The sequence below is a fragment of the Medicago truncatula genome, chromosome 7, assembly GCF_003473485.1.
Source record: "Medicago truncatula cultivar Jemalong A17 chromosome 7, MtrunA17r5.0-ANR, whole genome shotgun sequence".
Lineage (NCBI taxonomy): Eukaryota > Viridiplantae > Streptophyta > Magnoliopsida > Fabales > Fabaceae > Medicago > Medicago truncatula.
The window spans coordinates 32,401,829-32,422,210 of record NC_053048.1 but is presented as its reverse complement, the minus strand read 5'-3'; the positions used below and the strand labels follow the sequence as shown (position 1 = coordinate 32,422,210).

Below are 20,382 nucleotides of genomic sequence, written 5' to 3'. Positions count from 1 at the left end.
TTATTGAACGCGAGTTAACTTACGTGGAGAGTATTTTAATCAGTATGTATAAAGTAAGCGTTTTTTGTCCGAAGAATAACAAATTTCATTGGTTTTTCCCTCCTACATTCGCTTCGAATTTTGTTTGGTGTTAAGAAATCACAACGAATTTCAATTAGTTTGGGTTTAGTTCGGTCAGTGAACTTAAAATATAAGCTTTTTCGGTGCTTGTAAACAGAGATTAAATTCCTTATTAGTTCAATCAATAGAGACAGATGTGTGTCTACGAATATAGTATTATGATAATTGACAACTTTAAATATCAATTAAACACATTTTGAATAATGTAACATTATTGAATAAAGTTAATATATGTTTAGTGTTGCTTAATTTTAAGGAATTTTTATGAGCAGAAAAAATGTCATCAAGAGCAAATCTTTTAGGAGAATCTGAGTTAAAATAATTATGTGTCAAATTTTAATTACCTTTTAATCGGACTCCTGATTATAAAAACAATTTTACCGGAAATTTGAGAGTTAAGAAAAAAAATATTAGATGGTAATTTAAACATGATATTAAGGTTGCGACCACACCACAACTATAATCAAGGCCGCATTTAAAACCGATAAAATTTGATTAGGAGAGGAAAATCATCTCATTGTCTAATGAATTCTTCGACGAAGATTAGACATTATTTAACAACGACAAAAAGTTCTTCCTCATAATATGGTATTCCAAAAAATTATAGATTACAAAACCTAGTCAGTAGTTTAGTACTTTTTTTTGGTTGTCAAGTAGCCTATTGGCTGAAACTCACGAATTTTAAACGTGGAGAAGTGAGGTGTCCGACGTTCGAATCTCAACCTCTACATATATCATGTATTGTCTCTACCAATTGAATTAAACTCACGAGAATTACTTATTTTTAAAGTAAGTAAAAAGTGAATAATCTAATTAAAATTTATACAAATCACATAAACATGTCCCTAATTAAATAGAGTTAAATAGAATAAACACAAGCAAAGAGCACAAAGAAAAAAAGGAAAAGAAAAGAAAGAAAAATTGAACCTCTAACCCGGGTCCCTACCTAAAACATCCATATCCTACGCCAAAGATTGACTGATTAACATGACACGACAATATTTCTTCTCTCACTTTCATTCAAATCATTACACCAAATGTCACTCACATTAATCATCAATTTTCTCCTATATAAGTACACACACATGTTACCCCTCAAAAATAACTACATTCCCCTACTAAAAATAATTCAAACCATAGTATAAAAAAACTTTCATTAATTTTCTTAGCTAGCACATGGAGTGTAACACTATCTCTTATTCTTATGGGTCATGTTCAAAGAGAAAGGAGAAAAAAGGTGTGAAAAAATCCAAAGGAAGTTCAGTGAAACTTTCAACTGATCCACAAAGTGTTGCAGCTAGAGAAAGAAGACATAGAATCAGTGATAGGTTCAAGATTCTTCAGAGTATGATCCCTGGTGGAAGTAAATTAGATACTGTTTCTATGTTGGAGGAAGCTATTCATTATGTTAAGTTTCTTAAGAAACAGATTTGGCTTCATGAAACATTGATTAACTTTGTTGATGATATTGGTGAGTCACACATGTTGCTTCCTCAAGATTATTCTTCAAATGATAAAAATATTCCTTCAGGTACATTTGAGTCTATGCAGAATTTGCCACAGTTACCACTAGAGCAGTTTTGTTTTCAAGGAGATAAAGATATCAAAACCATCTTTGATGCCACTATGAAATATTAATTAGTCACTATCTTAAATTAGTTGTGAGCTTTTGTAATGGTTGAATGCTATATATCTTATGAGTGATATTAATGTAGTGAAAGTTCAATGTAGATTTTGCATGTAATTGTTGCATACTAGAAGTGTCTTTGTCTATCAAAAAGCACTTATTCTATGTGCCAAAAATGCAACATGTATGGTCTTGGTGATTATTTGCATTGATGTCTTATGTAGAGCAAGGTTTTTGAAAGAGACAACAAAAATTTGTCTTGTTTTGTGTTTTTGTAACATCGAGGGTCAATGTAGCCAGGGCCGTTTGATATTTGCTTTCCTTTCTTCACTAATTTTGGAGTATTATTATGTCTTATACATGCTATTTTTATCCAAATGTTTTATTAGTTGTATTTTTTAGTCGTCTTGTATTAACGCTAGCAACATATGTTTTAACCCACACTTTTTAACTCACTCTCTTTGATTGATTAAAATTCATGAATCCCACCAAATTATATGGGTTCCATATAAATTTGGTGGATAATTTTACGCATCATTTGGAAGGTCATTAATGTGAATATTTTTTTTCAAGACTAATTGAATCAGATTACTAACAAATTAAAAAAGGCCCTCTTATAGAAGTTTTATATTGAAATTGTGCATTTCAATGTTTTAAAAAATAAAAAATGATTATTTTCAAAATATAATTACTATCTGTGGGTTTCTTAACATGTATCTTTAGGACATACGTTAACATGACCTTAAGAAAATTGGTTGAATTAACTGCGATACAAACGGTTAGCCTATGGTTCAAATGGGATTGAACCAACAAGTGAACTGATAAGGATTGTATCGAGCTCAATTTTATGTCCACCAAAACAAAACGTTTATAGTAAGAACATGCAATTGTTGATGCACAAGGAGCATCAACTTATGCATAATCAAATGTCGAAGTCATTCATGTTTGATTAAAATCCTGACCGAAAACATTGGACAGTGGCATTCGTGTGTTTGTTCATGTGTTTGTTCGGGGTTGATGGATGGATCAACGGAGAAAGGTTTATTCATCTCTAAAAAGAAAAGGTAGAATTGCTTCCCTCACGCCGGAGATTTCCAGTTTCTAAATAAAGTAATGGACACGCCGATTCCTTACTGATTCCCATCCTCTTACGTATAGAAGGTAGGGAAACAGAGATACACGCTAACGGCAATATCTTGGATGTGAACCACTGAAATTGTTGAAACAAGATCAACAATTTGAAGCACGTGCCAAGTATGGCTGATCTTCGGACATCTAATGCGACTGTGGAGTTTGCTTTCCTTCAAAACGACGACACAGAAATTTGATTCCAATTGAGATCTAGAGTTCTTAGAGCACATGATTCTGGAAAATGTATGAACGTTTACGTGGAGCATAATATGTTTCAGATTTAATCTCTATTGGGACAAAACTGACGTTATTATAAGTCAAATTCAAACTATGGAGATTTTGTAGACTGAAAAGACACTTGAATTGTCAAATCCATCATATTTACAAGTCCATCCTTAATATGGTCACACCACTACACTCACCGCAAACAATTCTTGGATTCCAAGAGACAGTTTTGAAGAATATTCAGACTTGAACTTGGTTTCTCTTCAATTTCACAATGATTTTTGTTCCTAGCATTTTTGAGAGACCAGAATGATGTTAGCATTAAGGTATATCAAGCTGTAGTAGCAGAATATAATGGAAAACTATGGAACATATAGAATTCTAATTAGAGTCAACTAATGAGTGATAGGCAAACAAATAAACCACTAAATATAACACACACAGGAACCACTAAATATACAAAAGTAAAAACTATAGTTCACTAGCAGAAAAAGACCGGTTATACAAACTATTTTTCTCAGATGGAACTAGAAACAATGAGGATGACAAGCCAAAGAGTTGTGCCTTTACTAGATTTCGAAGATAAAACTCTTCTGTCAAATGGTATGGTTCACATCACAGGTTATTGTGACTTTACTTTGAAAAAAGATTTTGTTTGAGTGTTTCATCTCTTAATAATAAGTCTTCAACCATATATAAGTGTTTCAAGGAAAAAGGCATATATATAAAGCCAGCAACAATCGCAGCGTGACTAAATGTGATCAATTAGACAAAACATATAATGATTAAAAACAATCTGAAAATTAACACCCACAACCCAACAACCAAAAACTGCAAACATTGATAAACATGATTAGATTAGGAATCATGTGCTGAACATATTAATTGAAGAGAAATTCTAGGATACAAATGATTTACCTAAGCTGTCAAAAGGCCTAGATTAGAGCGACCAATTCTTTCCTAATAACTTCGTCAATCATGGCTTGATCTTCGTCAGATAATTTCTTTCCTCTCGGCTCCTTATTTCCTGGTGTTATGCATTCTGAGTCCTCTATGTCTTTCTTTGTTAGCATACACAAGCCCCATTCCATATCAACTTCCAGTAAAAAGGCCAAGATTAAAGAGATCAGTTTCTTTCCCCTTGGCTCCATCCTTCTCGGCTTCATCTTCATCAGAAACAAACCAATTGTAAGGGAGTTGGATTTTAGGCTCAAAGCTACTGCTGATGCTGCTTTCTTCTACTTCCACAATATGTAAAGGAAGATCTTTGATCAGTCCCACTTCTGAGTCCGCTATGTCTTTCTTGGCTAGGACACGCAATCCCCATTCCTTGATAATCAAACCTTGGCGAGCTTTAAATGTGATTTGTGCTCCTGTTTTCACAAAATGGCAGTGTTCCCGAGAGATATAGATTGTCCAAATATAAGTTGAGCCATCAACCACATTCTGTTCCAAATTAAGTGGTATATCAAAGCGTTCTTCCGTGTGTTCACTCTCAAAAGAAAGATAAAAAGGATGTGGCATTGGTGAGGAAAGCGATTGATGGGGAGAATCAGACACTTCAGAATGATTATTCATCTTAAATACTATGGAAAAAAGATAGCCGCGACAGTCGACATCAATATCAGACTCCTTTATCCTTAGTACTGAATTCCAGTCAGATCCACAAGGAAAATATCCTTGTCGCAAAGGAATAATAATGTCAAAGCCACATCGGAAGTGACGAGGTTCCTGAAATACAGACAAGTATGCATATATTAGAAAAAGAGAAGAAGTGACCGACTCTAAAACTGGACTATATGGGGAAGGTAAGGTAAGGTAGGCATAATACACACCTCAACTAGTCTTCTTAGCCATTTAAATAAGTATGCTGACCGTTCTCTATTTGTCATAAGGAAACCTGTCGCCAGCTTAGGACAATCAAAAATATATAATCCTGATCTGTGATCTCGGGATCCAGACTTTATTTTAAAATATCTTCCCACTGAATCTGATGGACAACTTTCTATTGGAATCAAAGGCCAAATTTGAAGCCTATGACAATGTGACAAGTTTAAATATGCTAGACTGGAAAGTCTTTGGATGGTACAGGGTAGTTCAGTGAAGTTATTGCCCTGTAAATTTAGTCTCTCTAAACCCCTTAACTCTCCAATAGCATCAGGCACAATAGAAATATTGCAAAAGCTTAAGTCAAGAGAAATCAAAGATTGCTGAGTATGAAAACTGGATACAGATCCCAGCGGAAGATTCGTGAATCTAGAACAGCCGCATAAATCTAGTGTCATAAGATTTGTCATATTGTTAAAGCTGTCAGGTATGATGACAAGATTTGTGCAGCCTCTCAAACTTAAGAATCTAAGCTTTGTAAGATCCCCAATAGATTTATCAATTTTATATAAACTTGTACATTGATCCATGTCAAGATACTCAAGATTTAATAATTTCTCAAAATCTGGAGTATTTTCAAGTTTTGTGCAACCAGAGAGACACAGAACTCTGAGAGAACTTGACTCTGATACTCTGCCAAACTCAAAGCAGACCAGACTGGTACAGTTCTGCAAGCTCAAGAATTGAAGTTCTCTAAGAAGTCCAATTGATGGATGCACATGCCATAAGCTTATGCATCCAGCAAAATCTAGTCGCTCGAGATTTTGCATCCCTTTAAAGCATGGGGTCATCTTGAGATTTTTAGAGTTGCTCAAATCCATCCTTTTCAAATAGGGCATTTGCTGTGAACAGAGAGTTAGCCATTAATATGTTAGTATTGTTGTATTAAAACTTCAATAATTCACTTTAGTATGTTTTCAAAATTTCAACAATAGTCCTTTTCAAGAAACAAAAAGCAATATTGAACATTTTATAAGCGTACATGCATTATAACAATAAAAAGTATTGTCACTTGGAGCAGGTGACACCATAAAGCCTTGAGTCATGTAATACTTGTACTAACAACAAAAAAAAGTACTTCAACTAGTTCATTGTTTAAATTCATGCAATCATGTACATAATTAAAATATATTGACTATGGTAACTATTACTTCCTCTGATTTGAAACTTCTAATATTTTATCTTCTATTAATGTTTCAAAATTATTGATGTTTTCAATATCTATATAAGCAGTGCCACTTCTTCTAAAAGTAAATGAGGAATGTGGATACTATTTATTTTGTATAAAATAAAAACCCACCACTCATGTACGTCTAACTTTTAAGGAGTTTTCAAAAAATATTACTTTAAATATTAAAACTTTTTATTTTTATTTTTTAACTTTAAATAGTTGTGCAACCATGCAATATGTAATATATTTTTTCTTTGAAATGTATTACTTCTAAAATGTTTAACGTTACCTCAATTAATTCCTCAACTGTTTATTTGGGGGCATGGAGATGAAAAGAGTAGTAAATGTACCTGGATATCTGTCCATAGTTGTTCGACGCTGCTGCCAGGCAAATTCAATTCAACAAGGTGATATGGTTGAAAATTTGATGGCAAAGAAATGAAAGGGTAATCATTCCACAAAAGATAACGTAGGGAATTAGAAAGAAATGAGGGTCTTCCTGAAAAATTCTTATGATTTAATATGAGCAGTTTCAAGTGCTCCAGTTTTGACAAATCTTCAGCTCTCAACTCGTTGAATTTGAAGTCATCCTCTTTTTGATTTAGAACTATGGCTTTAGCTTCTATTGCTTTCTGAAAATTTAAGAATAAGCATATTATAAAAACAAATAAAAAGCTAAATGATTTTGAGTATTTGTTAGAGATAACGATGAAAACTATCTGTCAGGTTTATTTTTCATGTGTCAACATAATTTCAAATAAAAATACAGAACTATGGCTTGCAAACAAGTAATGAAAAGTGCTTTTGCATTAGGTTAAAAAATTTACAAAAAGTTTTACACTAAGTTTACGTTTAGAGTAAAAACATTTAATCATAAATTGTGTCACTTCAAACATAACTTAACCAAATCAATTGTAGAGAATCAAGTTTATTCAAAATCCCGTTGGACAAACACTCGCCCATAACGCATTAAACTACATTCAATCGTAAGAGAACAATCAATTGAAGCACTGCATGATCTCACATTTAATGAGTTCTTACTTTAAGCCTCATTAGTCTCCTTGGAGTGAGGAAAATATAATTACACTTTGAACACAAGTTTCTTGCCTTGTTCTTTCCTTTACCATAAAATCTTGATTCAAAAACATATTGATTAGATTTTTATGTTTAAAATATAAAAATTAATTAATTAATAAGTAAAAACTTGGTTTGGAGAGATATGTTACCTTTTGTGTCATCATCACATGATGGAAATCCCGGTAAAGCCACAATCTACTCCAAAATCCTGGTTCATCTGGATGTTCTCCTCGAACAATTTTCTTCCCCAACTCTTGCAACATTTCATGCATATGAATTTCCTCATTTTTAATGGTTATGACTGATTTTTCAGCAAGAAGTGGAATTCCAATATCAGGATGCAATCCACAAGCATCTAGAATTCGGCTTACATAATCTTTCCTCTCTCCTTTAAAAAAACAAGCAACATGCAGAAATATTTCTTTATCTTCTTCTTCTAGGCCCTCGTAACTTACTTGAAGCACTTTCAATATTTTGTCCGGCGGACTATTCTGCAATCTATCTAAGGCAGCTCTCCACTGCTTGGCGTTTCGTGAATGCAAGAAAGAACCAATTACCCTAATTGCCAATGGAAGACCTTGAGTATATTTTAAAACCTCAGGAATCAGCTCTGCAAATGTACTGCTTGAGTAATCACTTATGAAGGCTTTTCTACACAAGTTTATGAGCATCATTACCATTCATCAATTCAACCTCATAAACTATATCTGCTCCACAAGCTCTAAGAATATGCTGATCTCTAGTGATTATGATTAGTCTACTTTCTGGGCGAAGGAATACACGTTTTATATCCAATTCATCCAGTTGCTCAATTTGATCAACATTGTCAAGAACTACAAGGAGCTTTTTGTTTTGTAGCCTATCTCTTACAATTCTTGCTATTTCAGGAGGACTGTACGTGTCTAGAATTTTTTCTTCTATAGTTCGACGAAGAATTTCTTTCTGCACAGCATTAGCACCGCCCTCTTCATAAATTTTGTGAACATTCTCGATGTAACAACGAGTATCAAACTGATATGAGATTCTGTCATACAAGACAGTTGCAAGAGTAGTCTTTCCTATTCCACCCATCCCCCATATTCCTAAAACTTGAAAACCACCATTCCTTGAGCTTAGTTTTAGACGACTCTCTAATGCTTCTATAGGAGGTTGTATTCCAATAAGATCATCAGCAGACCTGGAGAATTTATGACCCAATTTTTTTATCACAGCCTCAACAATTTTTTCAATCTCATCAAACTCTGGCCTGAAAGAAAAGGGGGAAAATAAGATCACTAAATTATCTACTCCCTCTAATTATAAACCCTCTTTGAAATATTATTTTGTCCCTTAATATAAGTTACTAGGTGTTTTTATTATTATTTTTTCCAAACATATTCCCTATTTATACTATCCCATAATGAGTGACATTTTTATCATTTCATACAGATTAAGAAAAATGTCTAAATGATTAAGAAAGAGTGATATTTTTATTAAATTATCCTTTATCGTGTAGAATTGGAATACAAGCGATTAATATTGTCTTGAAAAGGAAAATGGTCATTTAATTTGGGACAAAAGTCTTTTCTAACTGGGTCACTCATTGGGGGACAACTTTTCTTGGGACAAATATTTTACTAATTTATCTTGAAATATGAAAAGTTAAAGTTACACAAATTAGAGACAAAGAATATTTTTGAAAGATCGACATACAACATAGACACAATAAAAGAAGGGTGCTTATAATAATAACAAATAGATTTAATTACACTTTTGGTCCTACCATTTTGACCAACTCACGAAAATGGTCCTATCTTTTTTAAATCGAACAAAATCGTCCTTAAACTATATGTTTTTTGCAGTTTTAGTCCTATCTCCCTATTTCCAACTCCAGAAACACACAGAAATGACAGTTTTAGTCCAACCACCTATGCTCAACCATGAAATAAACAAAGAATAAAACATGTGGGTACAAGGAATCTACTTTATTCAGCACGCTAACCTAATTTCCGAGACACGTTACATATCTGAAACATGTCTTAGAAATTAGGGTTTTTCTTGGTTTGTGTGCTGAACAAAGTAGATTCCTTGTACTCATGTGATTTATTCCTTGTTTATTTCATGGTTGAGCATAGGTGGTTGGCTTAAAACTGTCATTTATGTGCGTTTCTGGAGTTGGAAATAGGGAGATAGGACTAAAACTACAAAAAAACATATAGTTTAGGGACGATTTTGTTCGATTTAAAAGAGGTAGGACCAATTTCATGAGTTGGTCAATATGCAAGGACCAAAAGTGTAATTAAGCCTAATAAATAATAATATACAAGAGGACATAAGTGATTGCTAAAAATGTGCAATTTGCTTCCAACCTAGAGAGAAATACAATTTTCTTAAACAAGCTTGATTTGTAAACTAGTCTTGCACAGACAAAAGAATTAATTGAACGACAAAAATGCTTATTAAGAATTTAATTGTATGACAAAAATGCTTATTAAGAATGGTAAAGAACAAAAAATAATAACCATTATAGTTTATACTTACTTATTCCTGACATCCCAGCCTGCTGATCCAGCCAAAGAAGTCATGGCCCTCCTCCATTGAGCAACTCTGTCTGGATCGTGTTTGAACAGCTCGTTGTGTAAAACAAAGGCATCCTCATACGCTCCAGATCTTTTTCTTACATGAGATGGATCAATGTCATAGAAGACAGGAAAAACAACTAGTTTCAATCTTCTACTGGATTCATCAATAGCAGCCATTTCATCCAAACACCATGTTGATGAAGCATAATCTTTGGAGAAGACAATGATAGAAACCCGCGAATCTTTAATTGCCTGCAAAAGTTGGAGTGAAATGGATTCGCCTTTCTGAAGCGATTTGTCATCCTTGAAGGTCGAAATACCTTTTCTAGTGAGATGAGCATAGAGATGGTCAACAAAGGTGTTGCGGGTGTCAGGACCTCTGAAACTGATAAATACATCATATTTATAGCTATAGCCTTCGCTGCTATCAGAATCCATCGAAGAAATTGAAGTTGTATTATACCTCACTTGCCCTACAGGTTTGATTTGAATTAAAAAGTGATAGATGAGTCCAATGGGGCCCTTTACAAAGGTTAAGGATCCGTCTCTATTTCTCACAACGAATGAAGTTGTTCATTGCTATAATTTTGAAGTGAATAAAAGAGATAAAATGCACAAATTTTAAATATTAGTGAAGATAATTAGACATTTATATACTAAAAGGTTTTAAAAAACGGTCCGAGAAAAAGGCCGCGACAAAAAGGTATAGGTAGATGATGCTACTGTTTTTCACCGTTTCTACATAGTGAACAAAAATCACGACCAAAAGCCATAATAGCCGCAACGAAACACCGTTACGGCCGTAAAAAATGTCGTTCATGACAATAAACACATAATCCGGGTATTTTTTCAATTGAAATAGATGAAAATCATATCTTTAGTACATATTTAATCATAAATTACATAATGTTATCTCCTTGTCTAGTTTAGAACTCCAAATCTATCTTTAGTTTAAGTTATTTACATTATTATCATTATTTAAGAGGTGTGCAATGTTGTGATTAATTCACACCGCAACAACCGCAATCCGTAACAGCCGAAATCGCAAAATCCTATACGTGACCGCGAACCTGACCTTTATTTAAAACCTTAACTAAAACTACAGTGATGAACACCTCCATTTCCTTCAAGAAATGGAAAAATCTTAGCTCGTTTACCAATGTAGTAAGAGCACAGATCTCATAGTTAACTTATCCACCAAATTAAAATGCAATGCATATAGGGCCTGTTTGGATAACAACTTATTTGTAGTTATCACGATTTCAAAAGCAAACAATAAAATAGTTAATTAATTTCCATTTAAACTATATTGGAAAACTTACAAAAATAAGCTTATGAACAATATCATAAGTTGTTTTCATAAGTTCTACTAAAAAACCACACATTGGGTAGAAAATCCAAACAGGTTCATGATCAGTTAAGATATATAACAGTATAATAAATGAAATTTTGTGTAAATTAGAACTAAAATTAGATTTTTGATAGTGGAAGGTGTATAAGATTAAAACGGTAGGTGTATAAAGCATAAGTTCTCACCTGAAAATATTGAAGTTGAGAATACCTTATCGGAGAATTGGTTCAGTTCTCAGTTCTCGCTCACCGTTATGATGAGAAGATGTATTGCATTTGGAGTGAGAAGAGAAGCATTGCGTTTGTGGAAGAAAAACGCATACATTCATTCATATGTACGTGAACCGTGTGGGTTCCACATGCAAAGCTCATAAACTTCTTCATTCCAACCACATGCAAAAGTTCTATGGAGTTTGGTTTGCTTTAATAAAAAAGTTATTTTTAATAAATTTACCGACATTATGATTTTCATCAAAAAACCCCTCAAATTATAATTTTCATTAAAAGAATTTCCGACATTTAAGAAACTTCAAAATCCCTTTGAAATTGTCAAACGTTAATCGATTACCCCTCCACTTGTTTTGGTTGTTATACCCTATGACGGACGTGACAATTAACTCTACATGTGACACCTCTACGTTATGCCGCATCATAGGGATAATTGATTTTTTTTTTAATTTGAGAGGGTATTTGCTACCTAAGTATTAAATTTGAGGGGTATTTGTTAACAAGTGTTTTATGGACATTATTTAAAAGACCCATAAAAACTTTGTTCTAAAAATACAAGTCAAACATATGTAAAAATGATAACTACACAATTTCCAACATAGAAATTGCATATGCTTAAAATTTCCTAAAGAAACTTGTTATCATCATTTGATTGAGTTCAAATTTATCCAATCCAAACCAATTTAGTTTGATCGAATTGAACCAACCCAGTCCGTGAACACCCTTACATGAGAACACGGTTTCCATCAATACAACAAATCAATTAAGTATGTTTTTGGGTCAACTATATGGATTCTCCAAACCTGCAAAATCTAAACTATATATATCCGACTTGAAGCTTGCCTGTTTTAAGGTAAATGTTAATTGGTAAGACTCGCGTCTGTGGTGCAAAACATTAAAACAAAAATATGCTAAGAGACGTTCGTTAAGCAATTCTTTTTTTGTGGTGTTCAGGTTCGAACTTCTAACCTTACCAACCGAGTTAAGTCGACGATGACGTTCTTTAAGCAATTTAAATTAAGTGATAATATACCAAGTTAAATAAGAAACAACATCGAAAGCAGATTAGGTCAAGCGAAAGAAGCTGGATTTTACAACGTAACAAATCAATGTTCAAATTCTTGATTAGAAAAAAATGTCTATATTTAGTGTTTGACTATGCTTTAAATATAATTATCTCATGTGAATAAATTCTATAAGAAACCAAATAATAATTTCGATACGATAAATCATGTTTGATCAGTGCAATAAATTTAGATTGCTCTTATATATGAGCAACCAAGCCACAACTTAATATTCGAACATTATCAAACAAAAGGATAACTAATTATTTTTCCCCTCTTGAACGTATCAAAATAAATAACCATATAATCTTTATGTAAATAAATCCCAACTTTTGGGACACTCCTTTGTGAACATTTTTCACAAGAAACTCGTCATTTTATGTGTATATATCATTTCTTTGGTGTTTCAGCTTATATACCAGAATAGTTTTCAGAGAAATATGCTGCATTTTCGCAGCGGTGCACTTCAATCCTTTTGCAGCTTATTTACCGTCACCGAGGTAAATAGGAGGCCGAGGAGGCACAAACAGTTCAGAATCAATTTGCTGCATTAAATTACATGGAAAAACCAAAGGAAAACTAAGTCCACATTAACAATTGGAGTGTTATTAAACACAGTGAGACACATAAACTAAAAACATTAAAGAATTAATAAACAAATATCTAAATTTCAGAATCAATTAATTATATCCAGAATATATTATTAGATGATAAAGATAAAGAAGTCGGTAACATTAGTTGTTAATCATTACTTGCAGCCTAAGCAACTAGATCTAAGAGTACTTAGCTACACTATAGTATATGATAGCTTAATTAATGTACACAAACATATGTCTATATATACTTGCTGTAACAGATACACTTCATCAATGAGAATAATACTTCTCCATTCATTTTTCTGGTTTCCTAATATTGTTCTAACCGTTTTTTGTTGTGCATTCTTCGTTGTTCATCTTCTTGGATCGATTTCTTCACGATCCTTTGTTTCTGATTGCAGATTCTGCATTCAATCATCGTTTTTCTGTGTTTCACGATCCTCTGTCTTTGGTTCGATTGAATTCAACTTTGATCGTTCATTGATTCTTTGTTTCTTCTTGAAATTTGATTGAATTCTTCTTCACTTTGTGATTTTCACATCGTATTGGTGTGAATTTTTTGTTGATTGTTCGGGAATCTTCAATTTTGTTCTTCTGTGTTCTTTCTTTTCATCATGCCTCCAAGAGTTGTTCCTGCTCATCTTCAACAAGATAATGATTCTGCGTTCTTCGTACACCCTAGGGAAGGTCCTAATTCTCTAATTGTTTCTCCAAAGCTTGATGGTTCTAATTACCTTGCTTGGAATCGATCTATGAAACGCGCATTGGGAACGAAGAACAAATTAGGGTTCATCAATGCCACTATATTCCTCAATTGTGTTAATTGAGTTAAAGTGAAAGTAAATAATTGTGTTAACTGTTATATTCAATTGAGATCGAACCAACAAGTGAACTGATATGAATTATATTGAGCTCAATTTAAATTCAATTTTACAACCCATCCCACCAAAGCAAAAGGCTTGTAGTAAGAACATGCAATTGTTGATTCACATTGAAAATGTTGGTGAGTGGAAGCACGTAATACCTCCCATGCATGAAACCTATGATAATCCAATTTGTCTTGTTCTACATTGTGATAATTTTCTTTTCCTGATATATGCAGTGTTCGATTTTACTAACTCAATTCTTAGAAAATACTCAATCAAATACTTACTTCAACAAAGGAAGAGGGGGCCTCCTCAATAGAAGGACTTTTTTTGCCTTGATCCCAATTCAAGACTATACAAGTCCGAACTAATTGAATCATCTGGTTTAGGACTGATCGCGGATAATGAATCGGATCGGATCAATATCAATCCATTTTTTTTCCATTCATTACAAGGCAAAAATTAAAAAATCACTTAGCCAAAATCACGGAACTATTTGCATGTTGTTGAATAGAAATAAGGAATGCCGATCTTGGATAATTTTGTCATCATCTAATTGTTTTCAAATAAGACCATTCAACAATGTTAAATATCACAATGGGATAAAAAAAAAATCCTAAAATTCCAATTAATAATAATAATTCATTAGGTCCTTTAGGAATAGCCCGTCAAGTTGGAAATTTGTATTCACTTTACCGTTTAATAACTCATAATCAAATATCAATAATGAAAAATTTCCAACTTGACAAAATAACGGAAATTTTTCAAGTAATTAAATATTATTTAATGGATGAAAATGATAAAATTTTTAAACCCGATCTAGACAGTAATATCGTTTTGAATCCATTCCATTTGAAATGGTATTTTCTCCATCATTATTATTGTGAAAAAACGTTTACAATAATTAGTCTTGGACAATTTATTTGTGAAAATATATGTATAGCTAAAATAAAAAATGGACCACATCTAAATCTAAAATCGGGTCAAGTTATAATGTTCAAATGGATTCTGTAATAATAAGATCGGCTAACCCATATTTGGCGACTCCATGAGCAACCATTCATGGCCATTATGGAGAAATCCTTTATCAAGGAGATATTTTAGTTACATTCATATATGAAAAATCGAGATCCGGTGATATAACACAAGGTCTTCCAAAAGTGGAACAAATATTAGAAATACGTTCGATTGATTCAATATCGATGAATCTCGAAAAAAGAATTGATGTTTGGAATGAGTGTATAACAAGAATTCTCGACATTCCTTGGGGATTCTTGATTGGTGCTGAGCTAACTATAGCGCAAAGTCGTATTTCTTTGGTTAACAAAATCCAAAAGGTTTATCGATCCTAGGGAGTACACATCCATAATAGACATATCGAAATTATTGTGCGTCAAATAACATCCAAAGTATTGGTTTCAGAAGATGGAATGTCTAATGTATTTTTACCTGGTGAATTAATTGGATTATTGCGAGCAGAACGAACTGGGCGTGCCTTGGAAGAAGCAATTTGTTACCGAGCTTTATTATTGGGAATAACAAAAACATCTCTGAATACTCAAAGTTTCATATCCGAAGCGAGTTTTCAAGAAACTGCTAGAGTTTTAGCAAAAGCCGCTCTTCGGGGTCGTATTGATTGGTTGAAAGGTCTTAAAAGAGAATGTTGTTTTAGGGGGAATGATACCTGTTGGTACCGGATTATTCACCTCAAATACTATACAAAAAAAAAAAAGTTGAGCCAGTTGACATGCATATCAAACTCCTTTATCCTTCCTTATTATTGAATCCCCGTTACATTTGTAATCAAACTCATGAAGAAAATAAATCTGATAACAAGGAAGAATAATTTCAAATCCATGTCGGAAGTGGTGAGGTTCCTGAAACACAAACAAGTATCTTAACTGTGAAACTGGAGAGAGGGGGAAGGTAAGGTAGGCATAATACACACATCAACTAGTCTTTTTAGCCATTCAAATGGTACCTCTCTGAATACCGCCTGCTTAGGACAATCAAAAATATATATTCCTGATCTGTCATCACGGGATCTGGACGTTGTTTTAAAATATCATCCCACTGAATCTGATGAACCACTTCTAGTTGGGAGCTCAGGAAAATGTCAAGACTTTGACAGTGAGAAAAGTTTAAATATGCTTGATGGTAAAGCCTCTTGATGGAATAGGAAGTGCAATTAAGTTATTTCCTTGTAGATTTGGTCTTTCTAAACACCTTAAGAGATGTCATATTGTTAAAGCTATCAGGTATTCTGAAAAGATTTGTGCAGCCTCTCAAACCTAAGAATCTAAGCTTTGTCAAGATACTCAAGATTTAATAAACCCTTAAAATTGAAGTTCTAAAAGCTCAAGAATTGAAGTTCAATAAGAAGTCTAACTGAGGAATGCACATGCCATAACTCACTCTATAATCTCATGCAACAACAGTTTGGAAAATAGAAGCCGACTACAAATATAACGTTTAGGCTTTTATTTCCTTCCCACTAACTGAATTCGGCACACACATCCTCTACATAGACTCATTCATTCTACCATTTTTTTCATTGATACTTGTTCTTTTTCCAGTGATATTTTTTATCTTTCAATTCGATAATTTAAGGCTTTCTCACTGAATGGTTGCTATTAAAAATTTACAATACAACATTTTGGTTACTCTCTTTTATTCTTATTCTTCTTCTCTGCCTGCATCTTTCTTTCTCACTCTTTTCTCATTAAGTGGTTTTTGTAGCATGTATTGAGTTTGTGACTTTTATTTTATGTTCCCACAACAGATATTTTAGCAAGAAATGCTTGCTTGTCTTTTGATTATTAAATAGAAAACAAATATGTTTGTCATTGGATTATAAAGTTTTCCAAATATATGCTATTTTTACATAAAACCAGAGGCCACTCAATACAACAGAAAGAGAAATCATATCATCTAGAAATTTCTTAATAAAACCAGATAGAACTATAATTAACATTCAAACACAACCAAAAAAATTCTTAATAATTATGATATTTGCAACTAACATGCCACTTTGGATACACGGTAAACCCTAATAAGTTAATAACCACAATCGATCATATACCTCTTGGATGAAAATAAGAAGAAAAATTAAATAATTAATCCTACAAATGGAAGGAGGCTTTCCTTACGAATTACTATCTTAAAACAAAATCTAGATGTTATAACGCTGAAGTCCTCAATCATTAGGGTATTTAAATCAAACCAAACCATTCCACCATCTTTTTTTCTTTCTTATAGAATAAAGAAACTAATTCTACTACTGTGTTAAGAATCTTAAAAAAAAAAAAAGTATATATAAACCATACAAACTCAAGACTTTACCAAGATTCCTTCTTTGCAATATGTTAATCAGAGCATTCATTTGTATCCTACAGAACGATCAGTTAATCATCTTGCTTTAAAGCATTTCAAATAACTTGATATCTTCATCAAGTCAAACATATTCTTCTAACATATATTTTATAAAATAACAGGAGATCTAAAGAACAATTTACGTCAATTGTTACATATTAAAGACTAATATTCCAAATCATAAATCTCAAGTGTGTATCTGAAACAATACTAAAAGAAAACTTAAGGCAAGATGATTGAAATATGTGTTTTGATTCCCTTCTCATTGTTGGTTTAAAGAGCTTTTTTTCTTTCAAAATGACTGTATAATTACTATGAAATTTCATCCGCTTGAAATACAAACAAAAGATTATTCCAACAATTGAGATAAAAACCACATAAATTTTCAAATAGAAAGATATTACAAATACTTTTAATATAAAATGGTTAAAGCTGCAAAATTCATAATTACAAAATGGTTTATTAATTTTTCATATGCTTCGTAATCATAAATATGATAATTGGTGATTGACAAACCACTTTTTATTATTAAAGATAAAAGACTTAATGATGTGTCTCGTCCTTGCAATTATGCGTCATTTAAAAATTAGTCTATGTAATCGCTAATCCTGACAATTTACCCTTGCATTGTTTAATCATTTAAAATTTCGTCCTTTGACCAACTTAATCACTGTCAAGTCATCAAATTAGCAAAATGGCATGGGAATGGACAAAACTACCCTCGTCTTTATTATGAGAAGAAGATGAAGATAGGGGTAAAAATGTCATTTCACGAATGGATGACGAGGGTATTTTTGTCCATTCCCATGCCATTTTGCTAATTTGATGACGTGGCAGTGATTAAGTTGGTCAAAGGACGAAATTTTAAATGATTAAACAATGCAAGGGTAAATTGCCAGGATTATCGATTACAATGACTAATTTTTAAATGACGCCTAATTGCAAGCACGAAACACATCATTAAAAGATCCTAATAATTGAGAACAACAAAAACTAACTAATGATTTATTCCTCCATTTTTCTTATAGAATATAATTCTTGAATATGTTTCTTCAACACCGTCAAGTTCCTCAATCATCTGTGTTCTTAAATCAAAGACTAGTTTTCCATCTCCTGCTTTGAAGAATATATCACCATTACTCCCTGCTCCAATAGGATACATAAAAAGGTCGGATAAAGGTCCAATAATGAAGAGTTTAGTCCATGATTCACTCACACCAAGTTCACCTAAAACTGATATGTGAAAGGTGGTCGTGTCTCCATACCAAGAGATCAAAGCAATGGAACCATTTAACATCACCAATCGTGTCCTCAAATCCTTAAAATCAAGATTGGGATCTATGTATCTTGGTGTTGCTAAGGGCGCGAATGTTGTAAAAAACACATGATTGCTCAAGTCAAATGACACCAAGTAATATTCAGCATTACTTTTAGACAACCAATGACATATTCCATTTGTGTACAGTAAACCTGAATAACAATGTGAGGGCATATCGACATGAAGTTCTTTCCAAGTGTTACATCTTAGACTATAAATCTCCCATACACTTGCATAAGATATTTCATCCCGTTGAACATCTTCCTCCGACAGGTTGAGATGTAAAAGATCATGGTCATCTAGTGGAAAAAAATACCTGATAATCTTATAGTCATCTCTAGCATGGTCATAACCAAATCCATGAAGTTTAATGAAAGATTCTCGGTAAGGTGGCATAGACACCATAGAACCAGAAGGAACGACATTCAATTCATCGGTACTTGGATTCCACAATACAAGTTCATCGAATCCTCTGTGGAGGCAAAGAGTTCCATTGGCAGCACCAGACTCTACAATATAAAGGTTAGGGTCCTCCTCTTGAAATGGATTTGGCAAGTGGAATTTGAGTCTATTCTCAAACCTCTTACTAGATAGTGAATGGAAATAGAATTTAACACGAGGAGTTTGAAGAGGTCTGTGGACAACCTCTTGCAGGATGATTGTTGTATCATCATAGTAAGAGTGAGGAATAGATATGAAATTATTGCGGAACATGGTCATGAAAGAAGGGTTTTCAAATAAGAGAGACCATGATTTCTTAACGCATCCAGAACGCTTCAAAGATTTGATTGGAAGTTTTGATAGAACTAATAATGCAAGATCCTCCGGTACAAGGTTACTAACCTTTTTTTCACCCAAAGATTTGGCCATCTTGCGGTGAGAAAGCAAAGCAAAACAGAAGGCAATAGGGGAGAGAGAGAGCTGACTTACCAGCAGGTTGCCTTCGATTTAAGGAGAAGGGAGCAGGGTCCTACTTATTGAGAAGTGTGTTTCCTAGAATACTTAATTGAGAAGCAAGTATTCTTTTTCTAACCCTAATTTCTTAATGATGAAATTTTTAACTCGTTTTATGGTTTCTTGATCCCCTACGCAAATATGTGTAATTTTTTTAATAATAAAAAAATATATATAATTGTTAATTTTTTTAAACAATATATAATTGTTAAATATCTTTTTTACATAATTATTAAAATCATACACTAGTATATATATAACTGTTAAATCTTTTTCCTTAAAATATAAAAAATCTGTTAAATCTTTCGTTTCCATTAAGAAATATCAAAAGGTCTAAGTTGGAAATCTGCTTATAAAAAAAAGATCCAAAAAAAAAATGTGGAAATACCTTGATAGGGCTCCTATATGAAAATTGAACGTCCCAATAATTAAGTGATTAGACCATAGTTTATCTAAATGATCCAACCCATAGATTCCTAGGTACGTTTGACTAAAAATATATATGAATTCTTATTGAATTCAATATGATTGAATGGGGTTATGGCAAAAATGGGATTACAAAAGATTATGTAACCCTAACAATTGCTAATTAAAACAAGATAAGCCGTTAGCCTCCTCTAAAATTACATTCTTCCTATTGCTCAAACAAATGCTCATATTTGACTTTTACTTCATTTTGTTCTAATAGACATCCTTCATATGTAACAAATTTATTAGGAAAATATGGTGTTTGTTATAACACCATGCCTAATGGTGGATCCGCCCATGACGACATGCTTGAAGATATTTGTGTAATTTTGATATCATCTCACACATTAAGATACCAAATTAAATA

General features: G+C 32.8%; 2 protein-coding genes and 1 pseudogene across 2 annotated transcripts; 1 reads left to right on the top strand and 2 right to left on the bottom strand.

The window, feature by feature from the left end:
• The first annotated feature begins 1,067 nt into the window (after positions 1-1,067).
• LOC11412129 (transcription factor LAX PANICLE 1) lies at positions 1,068-2,059 on the top strand. The gene has a single exon (XM_003623275.4). It carries the CDS (start codon positions 1,297-1,299, stop codon positions 1,756-1,758), a length of 462 nt encoding a protein of 153 aa, XP_003623323.1. The 5' UTR covers positions 1,068-1,296; the 3' UTR covers positions 1,759-2,059.
• A 1,884-nt stretch (positions 2,060-3,943) lies between these two features.
• On the bottom strand, positions 3,944-11,549 carry LOC11412824 (disease resistance protein RUN1-like; annotated as a pseudogene).
• Positions 11,550-18,272: 6,723 nt separating this feature from the next.
• Positions 18,273-19,463, bottom strand: LOC11426429 (putative F-box protein At3g16210). Its single transcript, XM_003623271.1, has one exon. It carries the CDS (start codon positions 19,461-19,463, stop codon positions 18,273-18,275), a length of 1,191 nt encoding a protein of 396 aa, XP_003623319.1.
• Positions 19,464-20,382: the final 919 nt, after the last annotated feature.

Bases quoted from the DNA above. Each gene is read 5' to 3' on its own strand.
- LOC11412129 (XM_003623275.4), top strand. From the start codon at position 1,297: ATGGAGTGTAACACTATCTCTTATTCTTATGGGTCATGTTCAAAGAGA.
- LOC11426429 (XM_003623271.1), bottom strand. From the start codon at position 19,463: ATGGCCAAATCTTTGGGTGAAAAAAAGGTTAGTAACCTTGTACCGGAG.